General features: G+C 40.4%; 1 protein-coding gene across 1 annotated transcript in view; it reads left to right on the plus strand.

Moving 5' to 3' along the window:
* The window catches only part of LOC116689899 (transmembrane protein 132D), a 30688-nt gene that overhangs the window by 1109 nt on the left and 3989 nt on the right, over positions 1-25590 (plus strand). The window contains exons 2-8 of the mRNA XM_032516572.1: positions 4795-5671; positions 13140-13277; positions 18577-18769; positions 20931-21074; positions 23910-24115; positions 24390-24654; positions 24834-25025. Of these exons, the coding sequence (XP_032372463.1) occupies positions 4795-5671; positions 13140-13277; positions 18577-18769; positions 20931-21074; positions 23910-24115; positions 24390-24654; positions 24834-25025 (2015 nt within the window). The remainder of the gene's footprint in view (positions 1-4794; positions 5672-13139; positions 13278-18576; positions 18770-20930; positions 21075-23909; positions 24116-24389; positions 24655-24833; positions 25026-25590) is intronic.

The raw sequence follows: 25590 nt of genomic DNA on the forward strand, positions 1-25590 counted from the left end.
ACAAAGCAGACAATTTAAATTCCCAACTTTGATAATAAAGACAAGCACATCACAAAGGCATTTACTGTAATGCCTATAACTGCCTCATAGATGGCTATTTCCATGGAATGCAGGCTGGCTGATTCATGTAGATAAAATGCTGAGAAAAGTGGAGAAACTGTAGTGAAAAAGATTTTTTTAAATCAGCTTTGAGAGCCTCATTGGACATAGCAATCCGTACCAATCACTGCAAAAAGCTTAAGCCCCCCCCCCCTTCTCTCTCTCTCTGCCTATCTTCGCCACCCTCTCACTACCAGGCCTTCAAGGCATTACATATAAGATCACAACATTATCGCTCTATGTTTGTAAGATGAGACTATGATGGTCTACTGGTGGAGTACTTTGACCAGACCGTGACATTTTTATGATAAGAAGTGTTGCCGTCTTACTCTTCTCCTGGAAAATACGTAAGAGCAGGCCTGTTTCCCAGCTCCACGGTTGCCAGCAGATAATTCACCGTCATGACATAAAGTAAATGGCACAACAACAAATCAGCAAAAGAGACTTGACAACAGAACATAAATAAACTACCACTGGAAAGTTTTCAACTCACTATATTTCATCCATTGTTATTGTAACGACCCTAACATTTGAGTTCAGAACATGCAAGTAAAGTCAAAATCACTGTGACTTTTCAATTACTTAGGAGCGCTTTAATTACAGTAGTAGTGTCTGGAGCAGACACCATATTCTACTTATGTTTCTAACACTCCAGACCTTTTTGGATCACAGTTTTTCCTTCTTTTTCTAAATGCCCTTTGAGAATTATGCAACTTTAAAAAAAACTAAATCCCTGGATTACCAACAGCTTCAACCTCTTTTTACATCCCAAGGTGACTGTTAAGTGTCTAAATGTCTCCCAAAAGACTCAAACCTTTGTCTTCACACAGATCTTTATCAGCAAGCTGTCAGACCCTTATGATGGCTTGTGGTGCTTTATTAAAAGTGCATGTACTGGAAAGGTCAGCCAGTCAAAAGATAAAAACACATGGTGCTAACATCACAATAGAGAATGTAATCTGCTACAGGTGCTTAATTAGTGTCATTTGCATCTAGGCCATTGCCAACACTTGCTTATTTTAAAGTATTACGTATTATATCATTAGCGCATTGCTAGATATGTGACCCATAACGCTAACATAAAGAAATGATCAAAAACCTTTAAAACACAGCATGAAAGAGAAACCTGATTGCACAAAGAGTTCCTTTATTCTCTTAATAACTGATTAAAAAGTAGACATTCGTCGTTGTCCTCTGTGATGCTATTGGGAGCCGACTTACTTCTGCAAGCTGTTATGCACATATGGTAAAAGTCATTACTGAACATTAGAATTCACAATGGTTCCTCAGCATTTTAATAGAATAATACAAAGATTGATTGCAATTGGAGGAACAATGCTAAAAGACAAGCACGCTAAAAAGAAGCTGACATGCCAATGAACATATTTTAATACAGAGCCTTAAGACAAATCGCAGGGCAAAAATGTAGCTCATTAGAAACAGCTGTGTTTTTATTAAAAGGGCTGATGAGGAACATTACTTTGAAATGGATCTGTATTAATCCCTTGGTAAACGGTGTAGTTAGATACAGCACAGAAAAAATGTCAGCTAACTTACTACACTTTTTATAGTTAAATACCATGTTTGCTTTCCATTTGAATGCATGGCAGTAAAGCCTTTAATGGAATATATTGGCTTCCTACATGTGGCCAAGCTAAAAACACAGAACAACTGAGGGATGTTGTACACATGAAAAGTCACATATCCATTTTGAAGCGGTTTTCAGCGGTACAGCAGTGTTAGTTTCATATGAACAACTCTGCATTTGGACACAGAGAGGGAATAACAAGACTTGATCAACAACATATAATTTGAACATTGGTATAATGGGAATCCCCCCCCCCCCTTGTAGAAAGCACTTAACCTACATTCTCTGGATTAAAAAAAAAGCATCAATGCAAGGCATTGGAAATGAGCAGTCTTGGAGAGGTGGCTTTTAGAGGCAGTTGTAGCATCTGGCAACACATGTTGTACATGTACATGTTGTACCATGGCAACACTGATGCTTTCTGACTCAGCCAAGGAGGAAGAGGAGCTCAGGGTCTTCAAAATGAGTGATTTGAGAGGCTGGAACAGCTGGTACAGCGGATTTGCTCTTGTGTTTATCAGTTGAGGCCAGTACTCTCATCATGATGAGAGGACCACAGTTACCAACAGTTTTGCTTACATTGGCTTCTTGTTAAATATCCAAACTGTTGGCGAAAGAGAAGGATGGACCATAAACAGTGCCTGCAAAGCCTGCTACAAAATAGACTTCTCCTATGTATGATTCATTTAAGTGGTCTCCTGTGGGTTTTCTGGAATGAAAAGCATGTAAAATAACAAGCAGAGCACAGATGACCCACCTAACCCAACTGTAAAGAGATGAGCCTGTATGTGAAGTACTTTGTTGCCACATTGGCAGTGCATTCTCCCGTCAGGAGACAGTGAGCCAGTTTATAGTCACTCCAGCCGAAGCTGCTGCCAGCTCCGGTATTAAACAGCACATCTGTCACTGTGGCCACTGGTAGGCAAAGCCAGGACTGCCACGTTCCAAGACCCAGTCCCTGCCTCATGCAGTGTGTCAGCAAACTTGACTGACACTCTTGTCTGTCTGTGGAGGAGAAAGAAAAAAAAGAGACGCTGTTGTCTTCCGCCGAGGGCTGTTCGGTTGACATGATCTTGACACATGCTGTATATTCAACGCTGTGTGAAGTGTCAGACCATGATGACAGGCTCTTAGCCGGCGTGGATGAGCGAGGATGAAAAGCAGAACGGGCCATGAGACATACCTGTCAAATACCAGCAACCACGAGAGACATTTCAACTGATATCGACGTAGAAAAGCTTCAAGCCTTCCTCGATGGATAAATAACAATTATTAATTCAGAGACAGACATGTCTGTGTCTGCCAACTTTTGTTATACTTTCACAAATGCATCTTATACAAGTCTATAGATCTAGAGGTATTATCTCTTTTGTAAGACATTGTTGACGTTGGTAAATCAGTGGGATGATTTGTTTAGGTCTCAGATGCGATACCAAAGCTGTTTTTCCAACCATGCTAATGCAGCTTCATCAATTTTATTATAATCTGCCAAGTAAACCCCAGTGTTTTTGTCCTTAATTCACCAAGTAGGGCAATTAGCCACCAGATGAACAGCGCAGGTCAGCAGCTATAATCTTCATAATTCTATCAAAATGGACGTTTAATGAGGACACATGATGGCCGAGTGACCCCTGTCCATGTCCACTGAGACACTTAACATTAAGCTTTTAAACCAGATCAGGGGATGTTTTTGCTGTTGGTCTGTTTTGTTGTTGTTTTAAAAGGTCATTCTATACACTTGTGATCTGTATTTAACAGTCAGACAGTAATCCTTGTGATCAATGTATGGGTCCACTGTCCAACACAAAGCTTCTTACTTACTTACTTACTTACTTACTTACTTACTTACTTTATTTTACTGAATAAAAAGATGTATTTCTGTTTTAGTTAGAATAATATATTATTTTACTTCACGTGGTGATGATCTACCATTCTTGTTTTGTTTCTTGGAGTATCTGCTGGGTATTTACAGGGCTGCTGACAAGCTGAAAAGCCATTTTAAGCCAAGTTTTTGATGGCTGATTTCAACCTTGTGCCAGATGTATCAGATCCCACCTTTCCTCCCCATAAAGAGAAAACTGATCATCCATGAGAGAGGTGAAACTGGGGCAGTGGAAGGGTATTATTGAAATAATTCAATGACAGACAATCATTTTTAAGTCAATTTTGAATTACTGCTACTTAAATTTAAGTAAACAGTAAACAGGTCATAAAAAGTAACTTACATAGGAAATGAAGAATTCATATTTAATATATTATCTTTCTGTGACATGATTTGTTACATGGATAATATTAGGGACTGTACGAAAATTATAAGCAGTAAAAAATAAAAGTATTTTTATTTTGGCTTTAGGTAGGACTTTTTCTAACCTTTTCTCTAATCAAAAACTTATATCTTATTTTAGCTGTCCTTTGCAAACATAGTAAACTTCAACTTGCACCATGTTATTAAGGTGCACTTTACCATATGCAGAGGACAACAATTCTGTCTCTACATCAGGGGTTTACTAACGTTACAATTGTGCTGCACATCAGATGTTTCATTAAGATTGGGATAAATTGGGGTACACAATTAAACAAGTTTTAACCAATGTAATACTGTTATATTATTTTGATATGTTGTGGGGAGAGTGTAGCAGCTTTCTTCTAAGTCAAGAGGTGGGTTCAAAGAAAATATGAATATTGCTGCGAAGGGCTTTGCTTTTTGTGTGAAAGTAAAAAGAAGGTTTTGGCCCTCCTCACACCAATCATTTTTATACAGTCTCTTAGCAAAGCTGGAGTTCAACTGCTGTGTTTTCTCAGAAACTAAAACAAACGGACCTTGTTTACCTATGTGCTCTGTTACAGGATTTTTTTCAGGTTAAGCTCAGAGGCCTTTTAGTGTAATACATTGATGCTCCACTCAGTTGATCAGTTGGCCTTGGATGACTTTTGGTGCTCAGGTGTTTTGTGCTGGTATTTTTCACAGTATTTCCATCTCAAATGTAGAGGAGAAATCAATTCCTTAGTTCTGTTTGAGTTTCAAGTAGAATTTCAGTTGCTAAGAGATGTGGTATGACATGTTCCTGTATCTTTTAACAAGCCTATTTGCTATTTTTACCTTACAGATTTGAGCAGTAAAGAGCTAACTGACTTTAAGAGCCCAGTGCCTTTCCCTGTCTTCTTGCCTGTCAACTATGAGGTGCAAGATGCTGACTTCCTCTTCTTGAAGGAGGCTGGGCAGGACTTCATGAGGAACTCCAGCATGCAGAGCCACACGCAGCCCTTTGTTATCTTGCGGGCCATCCGGCAGCCAGCTGTCAACGCCAGCTACGGCACTATGTCCACAGAGCAGCTTGTGCCTCGAGATTTGATCCAGACTGTGCAGCCTTTCAACGTGCCAGACGTCTTCACCTTTGACTGGAAAATTCAGGCCTTTGTGCTGACGCCTCGGGTTTTCTCCTCCAAGCCCAAAGTGCGGGTGCTCTTCTATGTTGCAGGGAGGGACTGGGGGAGGGGGGAAGGAACTGTGGATGAGCTACCGTGTGTCACAGTGTATGCTTTCTGGCAGACCCAGGAGGTGAAGGGTTCTTGTGCCATGGGAGGCGAGAGAGGAACCTGCATGGCTGAGCTAGCACCAGCACCTAGCTGGTTTGCTCCAGGGTCAGAGGGCACCAGCAGGGAGAGGCAGGACCCGTCTACTGGAAACCCTGTGGAGTTGTACTACCAGACGCAACCCAAAGTCAATGGGAAGTGTGATTCTGTGGATGGAAGTCGTAAGGCTGACTCAGAGCCACAGCCAGAGTTTGTTCCTGTCACGCCCATGCAGAGGATTGGCAGCGTGCGTCTTCTGCAGGTGCCCAAAGGAATGGCAACACTTTCTCGGCTCAAGCTCGGCAATGCCATTGTCATACGGACATCCTCCAAACCGCTGAAGAAGACTGATTTCGCCACCTTCTACATACTCATGGCCAGCTCTGTTCAGCTGACTAACTTCACTCTCAGGTAAAACTGTGATTTCCGTTTGTTGTGGCTGTTTTTTAGACATGCATTACCACACACTGAGTTGAAATATTGGATTTTATTTTATTTGAAGGGGACGATGCCTGGCCAAATTAATTGGTCAATAAGAATTCAATACAGGGGATTGTTCACTCACAGTATTAGTGCCTCTCTCTACTTCATGCACAAATCCTGTGCCATAAAAAATATGGGAATATTGGAGGAAATGAGATTCAGCATGGATTATGGCATTTTCTCTGAAAACATGACAGGGGGCTGACTGTGTCTCTGGGAACTGTGGTAGATTATTCGAGTCAAATTAAAAAAATACATGTTTGACTCAGTGAGCACAGCCGGACCACATTAAGGGCTGCGTCAAGAGTGGTAATCATCAAGGTTGGCGTGAATCAAATAAGATCACGTGTAGCTTGTGACTCATTGCTCTGCTATAAAGGGTACACTCGGGATCTGTGGTATATCAATGCACTGTTATTGACTATATAAAGATCATGGGGATTACTTGCATAGCTCATTTACATTTCTTCATTTTGCAATTCAAAATATTCCTATTTGACTGGAGATGAGAGCATTTGTGGTTCCATTTTAAGTTAATCCTCCAGAGGTCTCTGTGACCTTCTAGGTACTAGAGGCTAATTTTATACAGATATTCTTTTTTTTTTAAAGAAATGTGCTGCCTCAAACTCCTGACATATTATCCTCTGGAGGATGAAAATACAAATGAATGAAGGAGAAAGAACAACAAAACTGAGTCTGTTCTCTGCATGTCAGTACTCCCCTTTTCAAGGTGAAATGATGCAACATGGGAGATTGGCACCTCAAAACTGCATTTGAATTAAATGCCTCCATCTCGCTATGCGTTTTATTGATGGTTTTCATGGTCTTCTGCGGCGTGATGCCTTTTATTATCATCATCCAGACGGAGATCAAAGAGAACCATGTTGCAGCATATCAACATTTGTCGAGGTTAGCTGTCAGAGCAGACATGTAGAGATTTACGCTAACTTGATAAAGACAGATTTTTTATTATTATTCTACACTATCTGCTTTACTTAAAGCCAGCCGGTAATTGGCTGCCAGGAGATGTGAAATACGTCTCAGTTATTCATTTGGGTCGTGTGTAGATTTAGGTCATGGGTAAAGGATTTCATAAATCCGTCCTTCACATTGTGTATTAATGATAATTTATGTTGCTGTTTGCAGCACTGTTGGATGATGTCCAGTGAGGTGTTCTGACTTAAGAACTGGCTCAACAATAAAAAATCCTTGAAGGCATTTTATCTATGTGTTAGTTCCTGGCTGGGAAGTAGTAACGTAATTTCCTTGTAGATTGGAAAACTCTGTGGTACACAATCAATAGCTCCTGGAAAATAAATAATTTCACAGTTACTTCCGACTTGACTTGCAAATGCATGCTTCGGTGGAGGCGAGCAGGTGAGGGGACAGTCATGCATTATTCATTTTTCACCTGGTCCTGGATTCATTCACTTAGACAGTCCCTTGCTCAGATCAATTGTGAATGCTGAAATAGGTCAATATTGATTGAGCCGACAGCTGTGCATGGACGCACATGTGCTCGTCAGGTTTCAGAGTTGAGTCTCTCAACATCTCTATAAGGGTCATTCACTTCCTTTCTGGTGTACCAAAAGGAAAACAAAGAAACAGGAGGCTGAACGAGTTCTTCATCCTATGCCTCATGGGCTGTCTGGATTTTCCATCAGAATCTGAGAATCGTTAAATTGCGTTACAGACCTTGGCTTTGCATGAATGTATAGGCTAGACAACAAACAGTATTTACATTCCTTTTCCTTCTGTCTCTTGATTTTTGCTGAAGCAATGAAGCCAAACAAGAAATCCTGATTCCCTCCTCCCCCCCCTCTTCATTTTGTCACTTTTAATCATTGCTGCTTTAATTCATTTACTCAGTCACACGTTTCTGAACACAAAGCAGAGAGCAGAAATGTCGCTTCCACCTCATCTTTTCCACCTCTCCTCTCCTCCCCTCTCCTTTCCCATCATCCTGCACGATATGAGGAAAATATCTAAATGTGATTAGTTTGACTGATATTGCAATTGCGACATCATTCATGATATTGGAGGGAAGGATTTTTTTTACATTTTTGTTGAAAAATATTAAAATGAAAAGGATTAGTGTGATTTTTGCGAGGATTTAGTCTGTTGGATACAATTTGTAGGTCGGTACTTCTCAGCACCACCACAACACTTAAAACTCAGAATGGTTTGATACATTTTTTGCTTTCAACAAATATTGCGCCCCCTTGCAATTTGGATATCGCGCCAGTCCATATTGTGATTTCAATAAAAGTGCAATTCATCATGCAGTCCTAGCTCCTCTCCTCTCCTCTCCTCTCCTCTCCTCTCCTCTCCGGTGTCACTCAGTTGGAAGATTGGCAATCTCGTTAGTAAGCTTTGTAGTAAGGGCAGTAGTGTCTGGTGACTTTACCCTGAAATTAAATTTTTTGCATCCCTAAAACATGACATAATAGACTCACAGTTATTCAGTGACATAGTGCTACCCTCCCCCTGTTTATCAGCACATTAACAAGCCCGATGCATTTTGGTCCTCAACAGCTGTCTGTGTGCTTTATCACTGTCGGAACGTCCCATTAAGCTTTGCTTAATACTCTCTCATCAGCATGATAAAGCTGTTATTGATGTCTGTAGCTGGAGTCAAGGGACATACCAATTTGAGGTCGATTGACAGAAAGACAAGCAGCACCTGCAAAATTAACCTGCCACTCTCAGGGAGAGTTTAAAGGTTAAAGATAAAGTGTTGTAATTTCATCATCCCACGCCCATGCGAAGGGTAATTAGATAATCCCTTTAGTAGACGCTCAAAGAGGTGAGTTGAAGAAGTATGAGCTCACAGTTTTATTTTTTGTTTTCTTCTTAATGGCTTTAAAAAGCCAGCGATGATTCACAATAATTTGTCTTGTACTATGGGTTTTATTTAAAGGCAGCAGTGTGGCGATAAATAAACCCAAGCTTCTGTATCAACAGGCCACCATGTCATTGAGCTCTTCAACCAGGGAGTCTATTCATTCATCTGTGTGACAAATAGGACTTTTCACATCCATTTTTAGTGCTGTGGTGCCTGCCATCTGGCAGGCTTGTTGGCATGAACGTATCTCCAACTCCCTAAACGGCTCCATAAGTACGATAAGCACGTTGCCGATGGCTGGCCATCAGACTGGATAAACGGTGGACATTTGCCCGCATAATTAATGATTGCATCTGTTTCCGATTGCACCGGGGTTCAGCGGTGGCACCGTGGCCCCGCAGTGATGGATTCACAAAGCCAAGGATGGTAACACAAATTATATCAGGGAAGCAATTACAAACCTTATGTACTGTAGCATCTCGAAAGCAGCTATGGTAATAAAATGCAACTGGGCCTGGATGTGTAGCCCACACAGAGATTACAATCTATCTTGCACCGTAGGTCTTTGATCAGACTCAGTCTCTGTCTTTCTGAATTATGTATTTTTCTTTTTGGAATAGTGCTATTGTTTTACTTTCCTTTGTTGGCCACGGCTCTACAATCTTTGAAATAAGTTTAAAGAAAACAACATTCTACAAATACATATGGGGAAAGGAATGACTGATAAAGGCCAAGTTTGCACGTCTGTTCCAGTTTGCTTGTGTGTGTGTTTGTGTGTGTGGGGCAGCATTTTTTCATGCATGCATGTGTGCGGGAGTGAATGAAGAGTATGTAAAAGGTAAACGAATTGTGTCACTCATGCCTTGCCTGGTCAGAAGTGAGATGGATGGCAGGTGCAGCACATGAGAGCTGCTTTTCTCATAACCTCTCAGCTTCAGTCTCCACAGCCATCCATCTTCCCTGCCCCGTGCCTCCTTCTGCCCACTCCCTCCTCAGGGCCAGCTAACCAAACCCATGGTAACCAAACCCATGGACCCTGCTTTCCACCACTCAGGAGAAAAACGCCTTTTCCAGTCGCAGGGGATTTTATTTATTTGGGTAGAGGGCCTAGAGAGAAAAAGAGCTTCAGATTAGTCTTCTTGTTACATCCACTTTTTATTAGTTGAACTCTGCTCCACACAGCTCAATACACAGGTGTTTCATCACAGCAGAGTATGTTACACTAGTCATTACTAGATTAACAGGCCTCCTAGGTTTTCTAATTAATACACTGTGCATGCCATTCTGCTTAGTACCTCATTGATTATGCCGGATTACATTGCACTTACAATTCTCTCCAGTCAGCATCAGTGGTGCTATTTATATTATATACAGAAATCAGGAAATGCAAGTTGTGGAAGGCAGCACTTTTTAAAATTTGATAGACTTTGATAAATTTTGCATGTGCAAAATTCAATGCATTACATGTGAATGACATTTTCAGTCATGCTAGTGCCGGGGATCCAGACTAAAATACCTAAAAAAAACAAAAAAATATTGGATAGATTGCAGTGAAATTTGGTACAGACCTTTATGGTTTCCAGAGGATGCATCCTAATTTCTTTAGTGATCCTCTGCCTTTTTCTTTAGTCCCACCATGAAGTTCACATTCACAGTGAAATATCTCAACTAATTTGATGGGATGCCATTGCATTTGACTCAGACGTTTATTTCCCCCCTTCAGGATGAACAGCAATAACCAGATAATAATAATAATCCAATACTAATCCAAATAATAACCCAGCAGTGTTAATACTTTTGGTTTATGCAAAATGACATGACCATGAAATTTCATCAGCCCCGGGTGAACTTTGCGTTTAGTGGTAATTAATTAGCAAATGTTAGCATGCTAACACGCTAAATTAGGATGGTAACCAGGTAAACATTATACCTGCTAAATATCAGCAGGTTAGCGTGGTCATTGTGAGCATGTTACTATGCGGCTGTTAGCATTTAGCTCAAAGCACCGCTTTGCTTCATGCCCGCATAGTGCTTTGAGGATGGACCCAGGGTGCTGCCAGATTTTATCATATCATATCAGTATTTAATGTGCGTTTTTAATAACATTGTACCACATTTTTTTTAAATATGCAACATTTAAATTAACCATGTGTTTTGTTTTGTATCCAAACATATCAAAACAGAAGAAAAAAGCAATAAATATCAAAATCAGTAAAAAAAAACTCAGTTATGCTGAAGCGTATATGGTTGCCGGTTGTCATAGTAACACAACTCCCTTTCTGGTGGAAGAGATTTTCAGGAGCTGAGCAGTCAGAAAAATAGTGACCGTCAGAGCAAGTCTCACAGGCAGAGATGAGTTAATCTGAGCCGCAGCAAAACCGAAATCAAAGAAAACTACCAGGTTTTTCGTTAAAACAAGTCTCAAAACCTTTCCCTTCCATGTCTTATGGAAAATTATAATAGTCACAATCATAAGCTAAATACTCCATCTGAGACTGCACGTTATGTAGCATGACTTGTGCTATTCATGTAAACATGTGCTATTCTGTTACCGCTTTTGTTCTGCAATTAACAGTGGTGCAACCTGCTTCTTGTTATCAGCTCATCTTTCATCTTCCCTAACCAGAAAGTTTATAGCTTTTAAATCAGCACTGCACGTATTTCTCTTAACTCATTTAGCCCCTGTATGGTTGGCCACCCCTTTCTGCTCGCAACTGTAATTCAATCTAATGCAGAGTACATGAGAGAAGCTACTTTAATACACAAAGCACATGCAGCCATACAATATTTGGCTCCTTTTTGTACTTTCTTTAATGAGAACTGCTCACAACCAGAGTTGGAATTCTCAATTTGTTTGTTCAGTGTGTTTCCTAAGATAGTCTACTGCAGCAAACTCTGTTGCCAGAGATGCTCAGTGGTTAGAGGCTACTTTATGGTAAAAAAACATGGCCATTACGTGTCCACTGACTCTAAAAGTATGGCATTCAGCTGTGTGCGATCATGACCCGAAGACTTACAGGTTTTTATTTTCCAGCACCAGATGATTCTGCCTTTTAGCCGTCTGCTGCTCCCTGGTTTAACCTGTGTTAATCAGGTGAATTAGCTGCTGTTGTCTGCAGCTGGGATGGAAACCGGCAGTCTTCAGAGGTCACGATGGCACAAGATTAACACCATGATTGAAAACTGCTGTCATCCCTTTTTAATTTTGACCTTCAACCTGTGAGCTCTTTGTCTGTTTGAACTTTTAGCGGTGTCACAAATGTCACAAGATGAGACAAATCCAATCTTTCTGACAAAGAGACAGAGGGAAAAAAGGGTGACCCTTCTATCTTGCACTTCTGCTGTTAAGGCATTGGATCAGACATTGTTGCTCTACAGCAAGGACTTTCCATGTTGAGATCAGTGGCCACTTAAGACCTTCCTTCCAGATTACATGTGCATATGTTGGCACGGACAAGGGTTCACACATACAGGCACACACACGAAGCTCACCACAAATCCATTAAGAGGTCATCTTAAATATTTTAATTAAGGTAATGCATGTTGGAAGGCTGATTTGTTTCAATGTGCTGAACAGGCCAGCAATGTCTACTTTTCTTTCAAAGTCAAACTCCCAACCCAAAGCAGGAGACTTGTTCAGATTGCTGTTGCTCCTGTCTTAGACAACACCTCCTCAGAAATTCATATTGTGCATATTGTTTGTCTCAAATAATCCCCTCAAATACGTAACTATTTCAGACAGCTTGTCTGAGTCTTATTATGAGTACTGAATAATAAAGGAGCTATCCTTTGTGAGAGTAGTTAGTTAGGTAGATTATTAGTATTGCTGCAGCAGAGGGCTGGAGTTTTACATGGAGTGTGCTTCCCCTGGCCTTACTTGATTGCAGTTCTTGTAGATGAATATCTCATCAACATTTGACCTACTGCAAGCTTGGTATGCCAAGCACACTGGAAAGGTGTACATGTTTGGCTGCTAATGCGGATCATTTACAAATTAGAGGCCACGAAAACAAATGATCATTAGTACAGTTTAAATAATGAGCACACATAAGGATGAACACGAAGAACAATGCTTTCTTCCAAATGGAAGAGTGGATGAGGGTGGTTAGGTAGGTGGGTGGCAGTAAATCAATGATTTTTTTTAAAAAAAATTACACTTTGACACAAGTCTAAAAAAGATTCAGTTTTATTGCTGTTCCATGTGAAATATGAAATGTATGAGGCTGCCTTCTTGTTACAGAAATCCTGAGCAGGTAGATTGAATGAATGAATAAATCATATATATTCTATGTGATGAATTGTATACCAAACACTGGGAATGGAAACTGTAATAATAATTTGTCTCAAGAAAATTCCCCCCCCCCCCAAAAAAAAATGTACATCAGAAAAGGGTTAGGGTTAGGTATAAATATGTTTGGTTAATTGTTCACATTATATGCCACCTACACTTTGGAAAAATAAATATTCATTGACCCGAATACCATTGGTTGTTAATATGGAACATTCCACATTTACCATATTCTTGACCTTTTCATTTTTGACTTTCCACAGAGCTACAGTAAATAATGGTGTGACCTTTCGAACAGCGACACCCAGTAACTCTTTACTGTGGGACATCACTCTGGATATGGGTGCAGATGGAGCCATTGCAGTTATTTGTCAGAGGAAAGCTCCTATACCTGGGAAAAGGCAAGTCGTTTCTATTTACTTCACTCTGGTTGCCACTGAATGCAATCGATGCGTACAGAAAAGTTCTTCCTTAAAATACAGGGGGCATAAGGATACACACCCCTATGTTAAATTCCTATAGAGGCAGGCACATTTTTATTTTTAAAGACCAGTTATTTCATGGATCCAGGATACTATGCATCCTGATAAAGTTCCCTTGGCCTTAATTAAAATTAAAAAGAATTAAAATATCCCCCCATCATCACATACGCTTTTACCATACATAGAGATAGGCATGGGGAGCTTTCCATAAGATCATCTCTCAATGCAAATTAACCAGCTATTAAGCTAACTGAAATAAAACCATGCCAATCTCTAGGTATTCATATTATATTTATATTTGTTACAATACGTTATTCATTCACAAAGAAAAATAGGGACCTTAAAATGTTGGATTAACTAAATGTTTTGAATTAAGGCATTAAGATCAATTTCCAAAAGATGTTTTTTGTATTCCTCTTTTTAATCATTAGCATGGGTGTGTAAACTTTCTCAAGCCACTGTATCTAATGTGTTGTCGCTGGGAGTTCATAGATATTCATAGGCTTCAAATGCTATTGCTTGAATGGACAAATCACACTGCAAAGGTCCAAAGGGAATTTTTTTATGTACTGTTGGTTGCCAGTGGCTCTTGCTGACAAAAGTGGCATTTTTGTAATGTATGTCCAGCAAAGAATATCAGTATTTGTCTCAGCACCTGTGGAGTAAAAGAAAAACTACCTGTGCTGTGCAAGCCTGACAACGGCTTACTGCAGAAGCATACTATGCTGCATCCTGAAAGGACGTCTCTTATTCTTTAAGCACAGGTTTGCTGCAGGTAATCCTGTAAAGTTGCCCCTTGTAAATAGTTATTGCATTTCCCCCTTTATTGTCCACTTTTCATCTGTGCTTTAATCCTTTCTAAACATTTATCAGCTGTACATATCCATGCATTCCTAGTATGCAGTAAAACATATTTTAACCTATGACTTAAAGGCTTCAAGCAAGGTTGTTATAGCAGTAGCACTAAAACTATTTACATGTGCAGCTTGGTCTGATCCAACTTATCTCATTGGGCTTCTAAGAAGTACTTAACTTGCACCATAACCTCAGTAAAAAGAGTTACATCCTAGCATCCTCTCAGATGTCCTTTTTTATTTTCAGTTGAGTGCATTTCATTGAAACGAGGTGAGCTGACTTCATTCCAGAGTTAAGTCATTTACCGGTAAGCGTGGCCAATGCCTCCTAAGATTACAGGACACCTTTTTTAAAGGGCATAGGAAACAAAGGGTAAAAAGTATGTCATGCCCTCTTAAGCCTTCTCTGTCTTGCCTTACTGCCACAACATTAGCCTTAATTTAAACCTCTTATTCAGTTCATATTTTATAGACTATAACCTACAGGAAAATGTAATGCAGAAAACCAAATACTAAGAGTCTATTTATCAGCCATGCTGGTGGCTGTTGGGCAGCGGCACTTGCTAAATGCTAACATCAGCATGATCACAATGACAATTCTAACATGCTGATGTGTAGCAATTCCAATGTTTACCAAGTTAACTATTTTAGTTTTGTGTGTTAGCATGCTTATACCACCACAGACCACAGTTGGATGTTATTTCGGTAAACATATGTACGGTAGTGAAGGGGAAGAACAATTTTTGATCCCGTTTGAATTGAGCCATGATTTACACGTGTGATGTTCGTAAGTTTAAAATTTCAATTTGCAAATTGCGATTCAAGTAACTGTTGAAGTATAAGACTGTGAAATAACGTAATTAGAAAGACTAGTCACCTCGATGTTGCATGGATGACGTCTTGCTGAGGCATCGATGCCTGTGTGTTTTGTACCGGGATATAACTTTACTCACACGGGCAGCGGATCTTGCTCAGTATTTGTTCTCAGCTGATAAAAAGACGCTTTATAAAACACATCAGTGTATTTCATCACATGTAATTCATGGCTCGTTTCAAACAGGATCAACAAATTATTAGTCTCTCCCCATTTATTTACATTCATGTTTTTTCCCAAAATAAGGTCCTACGAGGTCTACCAGAAGAGGAGGGACTTCGGAGGGATGTCATTAGTTTTACAAGCATTTGGTTAGAAACCAAAGTAATGGGCAAATTAAAATGTTGACTGGATGATGGTGCAAGATGAAAAGTAGAAGAATTACCAAAGTTCATCCTGAAGGAGATAGTGTGGAGACATTTTACTTACAACCCCAAATGCAAGCCCCAGTCACTCAATCTAGATCAGTGGTCCCAAAGAGTCAAAGCTGTTGACTGTATGGAAAATACAACTGCAAAACTACAGTTCAAGGTGATCATTTATTTAGAGATGTGGTCACGTGTTCTACAGTATACAGCAAACAGCAAATAGAGTGCCCAATTTTAACGGATCGCTTATAATTTGGAAAGTAACTCTTCACCTGTGTATGTAACTTCATGTAAATACTATCTGTATCATGTTGTGTATGACTCTTTGTCAAGGATCTTGTTTTAATAAATGTTAAAAAAATAAATGAATAAAAATGTCAACCTAACGGTGGAACTAAAGCTGAAGGCAGGGGATCACCAAAGTCAATAGGATTTATCCTCTGGGGACCATGAATGGGTATGGATCGAAATTTCTGTTGTGGGCCAACAGATTGACCGCTAGCGTGGTTGATAAGTCGTCTAACATTAGGTGAGCTAACTGTTCTAACTGACCATCCAGCTGTCTTGAATAAACACATACATTCAGGAGAATACTATTTATGGTGTTGTTGTGCACTTGCTTTTAATTCTTTCTTTTTTTGCCATTCATGTTTGCCAATGCTCCAAAAAACGGATCCATTGAGATTGAACTCAAACAGTAAGATTATTTCTGCCTCTAGAGCCGCTCCAAGAAATGCTTGTAAAACTGCAGCTTTAATCTGTGTGTGAATGGTTGGCATAGCTGGAAAGGAACAAGTGTATGCTGCCAACTTTCCCAGGATGAAAAAACAAAGTACTAATACAAGTAGACGAAGAAAAAACTTTTAAAGTGAACTTTGCTTCAATATAGACTAAAAAAAGATTGATTTACTCCTGTATAGGTTCATACTTTTAGGAGCTCAACAAGGGTTTGTCGGACTCGTGAAAGGTCATAGAACAATAGTCAGACACAGCTTGCTTTAAACAGAGACAAAACACTGACCTGGTGTGCTTGTCATAATGTGTTTGACCTCATTAAGTTGTTTTCCCCATTTGGCATGGATTATGACATTGTTTATCACAACCTCTTTATGGGTCAACATATTCTTTCACTCAGTCATTCCGGCTAATCCACTCCAAAATGTCATGAAACAAACAGAACCCCTGCAGAGAGTGTCCACTGTCATGCCACTGTTGGGATTTCTCTGACTTTTTGTCTTCCTGGGTTTAGTGAGCACTAAACGTATTTGCTGCATCCGTACATTAAAGCTTGTGTTATCCTCTGTCACAGCAGTTTGGTTTAAATCTTAATATTAAAGCACTACTACTCACAGACAGACTGTAAACAAGTTGTTGAAGCATCCTCCCGCTGCAAGCTTCACAAGAGTAACTGAGGGCATAAATAGCATGCCGTCATCCCTTATCTTACAGATATTTGTGTTAATGCACGCTTAAGAGGATATATGCATGCTTGTGGAAGTCAAGCATGTCTTGTTTTGATACTTGAGCAGAATGCCATTATTATCTTTTAATCTCAGGTCTCGGAGCCATATGCTAAGTTTATTCAATTACACTAAATCTCTGTCCTGCCCTTAATAAGGGAACTTATAATGGAGCACTGAGAGAGGGGGATACTGCGAAGCACCTTTTGTGTGCTTTGTTGTTGAGTTTGGAACTTAATGGAAGATTAACAAAATAGGATTTGCAGTTTCTCCAATTGTTGTTGCTTTAATGCAGAAAGGCGGCTGGTATGTAGCCCTTTAGAGGTCATTTTCACGCAGTACACAGGACTTACTGTATGTCTGTCTGTACAGCCCTGACACAGGAATATAGCATCTGCATACAGATGCATTGTGGGTCTGATAATGTCCATGTGGGTATGTGCATGCTTATTGTGTTTTTGTCAACTAATATATCTTTTCTAGAGTTCAATACAGTGCCAATAAATAAAACCCAGGATACAAACTCGGGCCATGGGAGAAAATTGAATCCATGGCGAGGACACTCTGTTCTAGCTGGCATCACTGAGAGGCCATTATAAGTTACAGAGGCGTATACTTTGTTGTGTATGCAGGATGCCGCTGTCCTCATACCACCTTTTATTCAGTTCACATTTAGCAGTACCGGCAGCTCAAGGATAGGGCCAGCACAGGGCAATTCAGCTCTATTTTTTTTTTTTTTTTTTAGTTTACATTGTGAAAATGCCTAGAGATGAAAAACCCTCTACTTAAAAAAGAGCACAGGGTATTGTCACAACTACTGGGATCACATCTCTCATCTAAGAATGTCTACACATTCTTTCCACAGGGCCAAATTCATATCTTGAAATTCAATCTTCATCACAGTTATTCTTTTAATAGTTCCGAACAATTTCCTAAACATGAAATAACTCCAGCCTGGTAGTAGACATTAAAGTAATGATTGAATCCATGCCGCCTAGTACATAATGCCATCGCATTATACAGTGAGGTGTTATTGATGCATTCTGAGCTGTCAATATGTCACAGCAGCAATGTCACCACATCATATTTCTATAACTCTGGTTAGTCATTCTGTGACTATGAGGATAACTAAAGCTTGGCTCTGCTCACACTGGCTGATAATGCGTCCATTCAGTTACCTGTTGTTTCACATTTGAATCAAACGGACATGGATTCACCCTGACTCGTCCTGTACCAAGAGCAACAAGCCCCAGTCTGAAGTGCAGGCTACACACTGTGGTATAATCACTGCACCTTTACTCAGACATGATTATCTCTACAGGAATTTAATTTGCCGAGAGAGAATTGCAGACCCCGATGGTGACATAATCCTATTAAGTATCAGTGGCTGTGATGGAAAGAATCTGACTTTCTGGTGCTAATTTGCATTACGTAGAAGTTGAAAGAATTAGATCCCTCAAAAAAATATAGCACTTCCTGCACAAAATGATAACAGCATAATATGACAATGGAACACTGCGGTAACATCTATTTCATAGTGTGTTGTTTTGCATATCAACCTTTGCACATTTATTTTCAAGAACACCACATTTGCTGTACTGAAATGATAGACAGGGACGAATACACGCATGGTATGTCTAATTGATCCTGCTTCCTACTCAGGCTTGACAGCAGTCTGCTAGAGGTGCTTCAGATGGATTTTGAAGTGGAGGAGCTGAGCAGTCCTCTCGACAGTCAGGTCATTGTATGGAGGCTGGAAATACCATCCGGGTCCAAAAACGTAGCCAAGACAGAAGGAGCCATGAGGATCTACACTACTCAGAGAGACTATGTTGGCCTGGCCCCTCTTGTAATGGTGAGTCACCTTACACCTTCCATGTCCCATCTAATAATTATTAAAATCAACATTGACGTTACTGACAGCAGCGTTTCCATTAATGCCAACACTTGGGACTGCATTCTTTGAGCATGGGTGCATGGAAATATAACATGCACTTTGCTCTGATCCATTCTTGTCTGGTTTGCATACACAGGCGGCATTGTTTGTAAATGGGATCTATTTTGAGCAGAAAGTGACCTTGTGTCGTTCACTGTCAGCTAGCTGATGTCTCTCTTCTCTGTTGTTCTGCTCAGATCTGCCATGCAGCATGTGGTCATCTTCGCCTCCGAACAGCTGCTTCATGTGCTTCTATTTTGGTGCCGCGGGCCTCTTTATCATGCTACCTCTATAATTAATCCGTAATATAATCTCCACCACTAAATACGGAACATTACACAGGAGTTTACAACACTTTGAAATAACAATATTGAATCTTAGTGTATCTGTCTACTTTGTATGCCATTGTTTGCAGGAATGACATGCCATTGACAACCTGTCACCTACAAACCACACTCACACCGCCTTTTTCTTAGCATTTGTTTATTAAATGTACAATTAAAAGTTAATTGTTATTATACTTCATGCTGTACTTTTGGGCAGCAGGTTACTTTTATTTCACAGTGCTGTCTGCTGCATTCCAATCATAGAGTTATGAGGATATGTAACCGAATCCTGATTTGTGAATTTGACATGGTTCATCTCTCCTGTGGATTAGAACACCAAACACGAAGAGATTTGATGGTTGGCTCGAGGGATCATTAGCATTGACTGATCACTCCGAGCCTTGCTTTGTGAATTCCATCTAATGCTGCAGCTCAATACTATATAATGGCAGGAGTCTCACTGACACAGGCTTCATATCTGTATTTTCTTTTTTACTATATTGTAATGACAGCTAAAAAAAAGAAAGAAAAAAAAGATGCTCGGTTATTTCTGCTTCATTTAAACCAGTTTTACAGTCGAGGGACACGTATCCATCTGCTTCATTTTCATACTCTGAGCGGCCAAGTGTCTCTTTGAATGTGATTTAACTGATCAGTCACAGAAGTTGACCGGGCTGCGCTCCACTGCTCTTATACTAATTCACACACACATAATTTACACACACAGTATTCAATTATTTCAACTTCATTTGAAGCAGTGTGTTTTTACAGAGGACGAAACACATCCATCTGTTTCGTTTTCATGCTTTGATCATCCATGCATGCATTCAAATACGCACGCACACACACGCACACGCACGCACGCACAGTGAAGCAGACAGATACCATTCTTACAGTACTTATAATAATCATATTCATATTAATAATATGATTATAATATATAATTTAATTTAACAAAACACCTCACCATTTCATTTATACATATGTACATAGAAACAAGGAAAAGCTCTTATGGAATAGTAAATAAACTGTATTTATAGGGCATTTTTATCCAAAGCGTTTTACAACTGGCCACTCATTCACCAGTCCACAGACACAGTGTACTCACAGGCCAGTTGGAGCCACTTACCATGCAAGTCGCTGGCCTAACCATCCTAAGCAATTAGGGCTCAGTGTCTTGCTCAAGGACACCTGGACTAAGGGACCCAGGGTTTGAGAAACCACCCCTACAGTTAGTTGATAACTCTGCTCTACCTGCCACAGCCGCCTTATTGAATAATACATTGAGCGTAAAAGCACAGGCTGTAGATGTGCAGAGATTATTTTTAGTCCACGTCTGTGGCCATGTTTGAGCGGGTATGGCATCGCTCTGAGGGACATGCCTGCGCAGAGAAGTCCCAAGATTAGCTCTCCCTTCCATATGGTGACCTGGCCATCTCCCAACCTCTGCCCCCCACTCCCTCTTCTCCCATCCACCTGGCTTCCCAAAGGGGTCCCAGCCTTCTCACCTCATCATCAGGACTGCTGAGTCACTGAGTCACACTTCATTGCCTCTATCTTTCATTTTTTCCTACCTTCTTCCTCTTCTTGCATCCCACAGACCTCCAATCCCAAAAACCTTTTGCACTTCATGAAAACAAATGTCTAAAATGTGAAATGAAAACAAATTATAGTATGTGATTTGTTATTTCATGAGACTAAGCAATATGTAATGACTTATGACTTAATGGCTGATTTTCCCGGCCTCTCTGCAGGGCACAGAGATCCTGAACACAGCTGTTCTGACTGGAAAGAAGGTAGTGATGCCTGTGAGGACAGTCGCGGTGGAAGAAGATGGAGTGGTCACCGATGTGTCTGACTACACAGACTGTAGCTCCACTGATGAAGATGTACTCAAGGTAGGATTCACCTCCTCCTGCTCCTTGTTACATGCCTGCACATACTGCAGAGAGAACAATAACTTTCCAATACATAATTTTTAGTTCCTTTGGTTTCACACATTCCAAGTAAAGGATTTTACTGTAGCGTAAATGGATCTTTTTAAACGGTTTCATTATGGAGACAATTTCTTTTACACCTTTGTTGTCAACCTTAATCACTTTCGCTGCAGAAAGTTCAATCACTACTTGTAAATGGTTACCTGAGAATAAAACATTTATTAGCAGCAATAAATGAAAGAATGAGATGTTTATGTCTTGTCTGTCAGCCATGAGGCTAAGGGGCAGGAGGGCAATTTAGAGTTGCTGTCAAGAGAAGGGGCAAGGTTGATTTGACGCGTGATGGTAAGAACAGATGCGGACACATACGCTGTATCAAAGTCACCTCTCTTTTCCACACAGTAAAACTAACTACTTGCTGTGCTCCGACAACATCGCCAATCACTCTCCCTGACAATGAACAACCACAGTCTGCCATTTCCACTGCGCTGCCATCCTGCAACTTGCCACTTTTATCCTGTGAACCTGAGCACGGCCGACTGCCAAAAGCCGGCTTTGTTTACTTATGAAATTGAAAGTCAGGCCCCCGGCCCCTGAGGTAAGAGGCCGTGAATGTACTTACTCAAGGGTAAAGTGGCATTGTAAAAATAAAAAGACATGCAGTGGACTCCAACCGTCTAATACTTTTTTTTTTCAAATATGTGCCAAAGCAGGTTTAGCAAACAACAGATGTCTCAGCTAATAAATAAATGTAATATGCGGTTCACAGTGTTGCTCATGTGGAGATTGACATTACAGTGTATACAGTAAGTGGACATGTATTAAGCGCAGATGGGTGTCAGTTATAAGAAAAGTTGGATTATGTGAGAATGTCTAGAGGTCCGGTATGGACTAAATCATTCTTTTCAACCCTGTAATGTAGCTGTCTTTACTGTTGTTCTAAGCTTACAGTAGCTCTCAGTGTATTTGCTGACCCAAGAGCAGCTTCAGTCACAAATATTCCCTTTAATCTTCTTAGTCTAACAGCTTGACTCCGATATCTTTTCTCTTCTGGTGTGCCTGAAGAGTATCAAATCTGCTTGTGATAGATGGGGAATGATTCATCTAGAATGAATAGCTCATGTGACAAAACAAAAGCAAAACAAAGTCTAATCTACTGTGATGGAAAGGGTTTCCAAATGAGCATGAATGATGGAGAGACTTAAAAAGTGCATAGGCATTCTGTTTGTCAGTTCAGGATTCAATGATTGACAGCTGAACATTACAGGGACATATTGAGCATAGTTGTCTACCTAGTTGATTAATCAGGACTTTTTAATGGCGTGGTAGAGCAATTTGACTAAACGATTTACATCAAGCCGGAACTCAATGTATCGCTTAAACTTAATTTGCCCCATTGCAATAATTCATTTTGCATACTCATTAAAACGTATTTAACTTGTTTTCTTTGGAAACTATTGTCACAGCTGTGTCAGTCAAACGTGCATTTCAGTATTCTCTTTTCTGATTATATTTATTCTTTACCCAGTGATGAAAGTCAAATCCCATTTTAAACAAATGTCTATTTTGACACCAAAAAAAGTGGGATATTCTTGGCTGCTGAATGAGATTGTGACTAGGATGAGTGGGCGGATGGCACATTAAAATGCCATTCTCTTTTAAGCAATGCTTCAGAGTATTATTTGAGCATGGCTCGTGGAAGTTCAGTGGAAGACGCTTCTGTGAAGAAGTAGAAATAAGCAAAGTGTCATAGATCACGGATGACTGGTTGACTGCCTCCACACCAAATTAAAAACATGAGAACTCTAGATAACTTCAGTGGAACTAAATCAATCCTTGTCTATTGTTCCATGCCTGCATTATACATTTTTTTCAACCATTCAAGGGCTTCATTGCCACATGGTTTAAATCTGCTGTTTGGCTATAAATCAAGCATAGGATTATTTGCAGGGAAGAAGCCAGGGCATCTTGGCTAACAGCAAAGAATGATGCGTAGTGATGTGGTCATTCTAAAGCTTAAGCTCTGGTCATAGGTGCAGGATGACTGATGCACTGATGACACAAGATCCTCTCAAAAATAGCATGGCCTTGTGTGACAGCACATCCTCTAACAAACTGTCGGGTTCACACGAATGAGAGCGGGAATCTGTGTGTGTATTTGTATTCCTCTTTAGGCTGTTAAAGTCACAGTGTTTTTTTTTCTTCCCTCCACTTCCTTGTGCACTTCCAGATTGCTGGTGACTAAATCTTAATGCTGCGTTAATACCAATTTGTTTAAAGCAGTGGCTGTTAAAAGAACCAAGGCAAACCTCCCGACTTGTGTCTCAAAATGTCCATGAGATCTTTGAGCAGCCGCCCAAACTTGCTGAGGTCACCTTTGAAATCATGGTGTAATGAATGCATTTGGCTGTGAAGGACTGATGTTCAGCGCTGAACCACATGATATTTTGATTAACATAAAATTGCAATGCTGCCTCTTCCTAATGCTTCGGACCGGTGATCATCGCAGTAGTTTATTACAGCCAGCTGACATTACTATGGTAACACATGCAGTGCAGAACTGCTGCGAGGCCATTCGTTGTTGTAAGAATGGCCTATTTGTTAAAACTGTGACTTTTATGAGAATATTTGATTATTTTTTGTCATTCGTTTGATGACAACAATCTCATTCTGAGTTTGATATAGATTGTTTACACAAGGGTACTTACGCAAACTCTTTGATCAGGGAAATTAAAATGATAAGACATTCATGTTATGATGGCTTGTTCTCTTTATATTTTATCTTTTCCCATCCAGGTGTCCGACAGGTGTGACTATGTTTTCGTGAATGGTAAAGAGACGAAGGGCAAGGTGAAGTTGGTGGTGAACTTTACCTACAGCTACCTGAGTGCTCAGCTTGAAATGAACGTATGGATGCCTCGACTCCCCCTCCAGATTGAGGTATCAGACACGGAGCTGAGCCAGATCAAAAGCTGGAGAGTACCCATACTAACCTCAAAAAGGTGGGAGACACAAACAATCCATTTGCTGTACATAAAGACTCCCCTTATTTGGCTTCTACATGCGATTTCTAGAAGTGCCCTTTAGGCCATGCAAATCCAAATCATGTATCTCCGAGGGTTTAGGGTTTGACCACATTACGTAATGTCCTGCAGTATCTCATTGTGATCCAATCAAGCAAAGAGACAGGATTGAGTGACTTGAGTATAGCAGGTCAAAACATTTACCATGTGACACGTGTGACTTGCAGTGTGTGTATTTGTGCTCATTTCCAAGGCCTGGCTGGACCAGTGACGAAGACGACAGGAAGGGGAAAGGATGCATGCTGCAGTTTCAGCATGCCCTGGTGCGGGTGCTAACTCACTTCTTGGCAGAGCAGGCGGACCCTCGGGATCCTAAGGCCTATTTCCTGGGCTCGGATTGGCAGGTGGATGTCACAAGGCTGGTTCGATACTTCATCAAGGTGGAGGACCCTCGAGTGGCAAAGCTGCAGGCGGGAAGGGTGCTGTCAGGACGGGACCTCGGGACAACCGCCATCCAGGTAATGAACTGAACTACTGCTTGGATTAACCATGCTACGCACAGCCTGTTACCAACGACATAGCAAGAAGCAGTTAGATTCTGGACTGGATGGGAAAGTTTCCTTTGTTTTACTTTGAACCTGATGAACAGAACTGGCACCCTCAATAATTTACTGTATCTGATGATGTTCTGTGACAGGTGTTTTCGCCACTGTCTGACGCAATCTTGGCTAAAACGACTATCAAAGTCGTGGATGACAAAGTGACCATCACAGAGTTGGGGGTCCAGCTGGTTACAGGCCTCTCTATGATTTTACAGCTCAGTACCGGAAGCAATAGGGCCATCCTGGCCACAACGACCACACAGGAGGTCCTACAGAGCCCCAAACAGGTAACAGTCTGAATCCATTTAAATGTCTTAAAAGATAAAACTGATTAAAAGTACAATAAAACTTTCTCCTATTTTCTTTTTTTTGTGATCAATTTGTTTTTTATTTAAACAGCCAAACAGAAGTGCAAAACATTAGTCTAGATGACAACATACAGAAAAGTACACTACACTTACCGAAAAGGCACAGTGTACCTTTTCCACAATCCTTCCTTGCGATCAAATGTTTCACTTTATAACAAAGAGAGGAAAGATGGGAAGGAGGCAGACGCAACAAAAACGATGTCTGCAGCTCACAAACAAGACACATAGAAACAGACACAGACAAACACACAAACAAATATAAGAGACATTGGCAGGGAGATTGGCATAAGACAAAAGGGACCAAATACACACACAAGTAGAAGCGAGAAGGTTGTAGCACAACAGCATGGATTTTAAGGATTCAGCAATGCGACCAAGTGTCCAAAGTCTTTCCTCAATCTCCATTTATGCAAGCCGTGGAGAGCGCCATACACTACCAGTCAAAAGTTTGGGGTCACTTACAAATTTCCATAACACTCCATTA

The sequence above is a fragment of the Etheostoma spectabile genome, chromosome 5 (genome assembly GCF_008692095.1).
Source record: "Etheostoma spectabile isolate EspeVRDwgs_2016 chromosome 5, UIUC_Espe_1.0, whole genome shotgun sequence".
NCBI classification, from domain to species: Eukaryota; Metazoa; Chordata; class Actinopteri; order Perciformes; family Percidae; genus Etheostoma; species Etheostoma spectabile.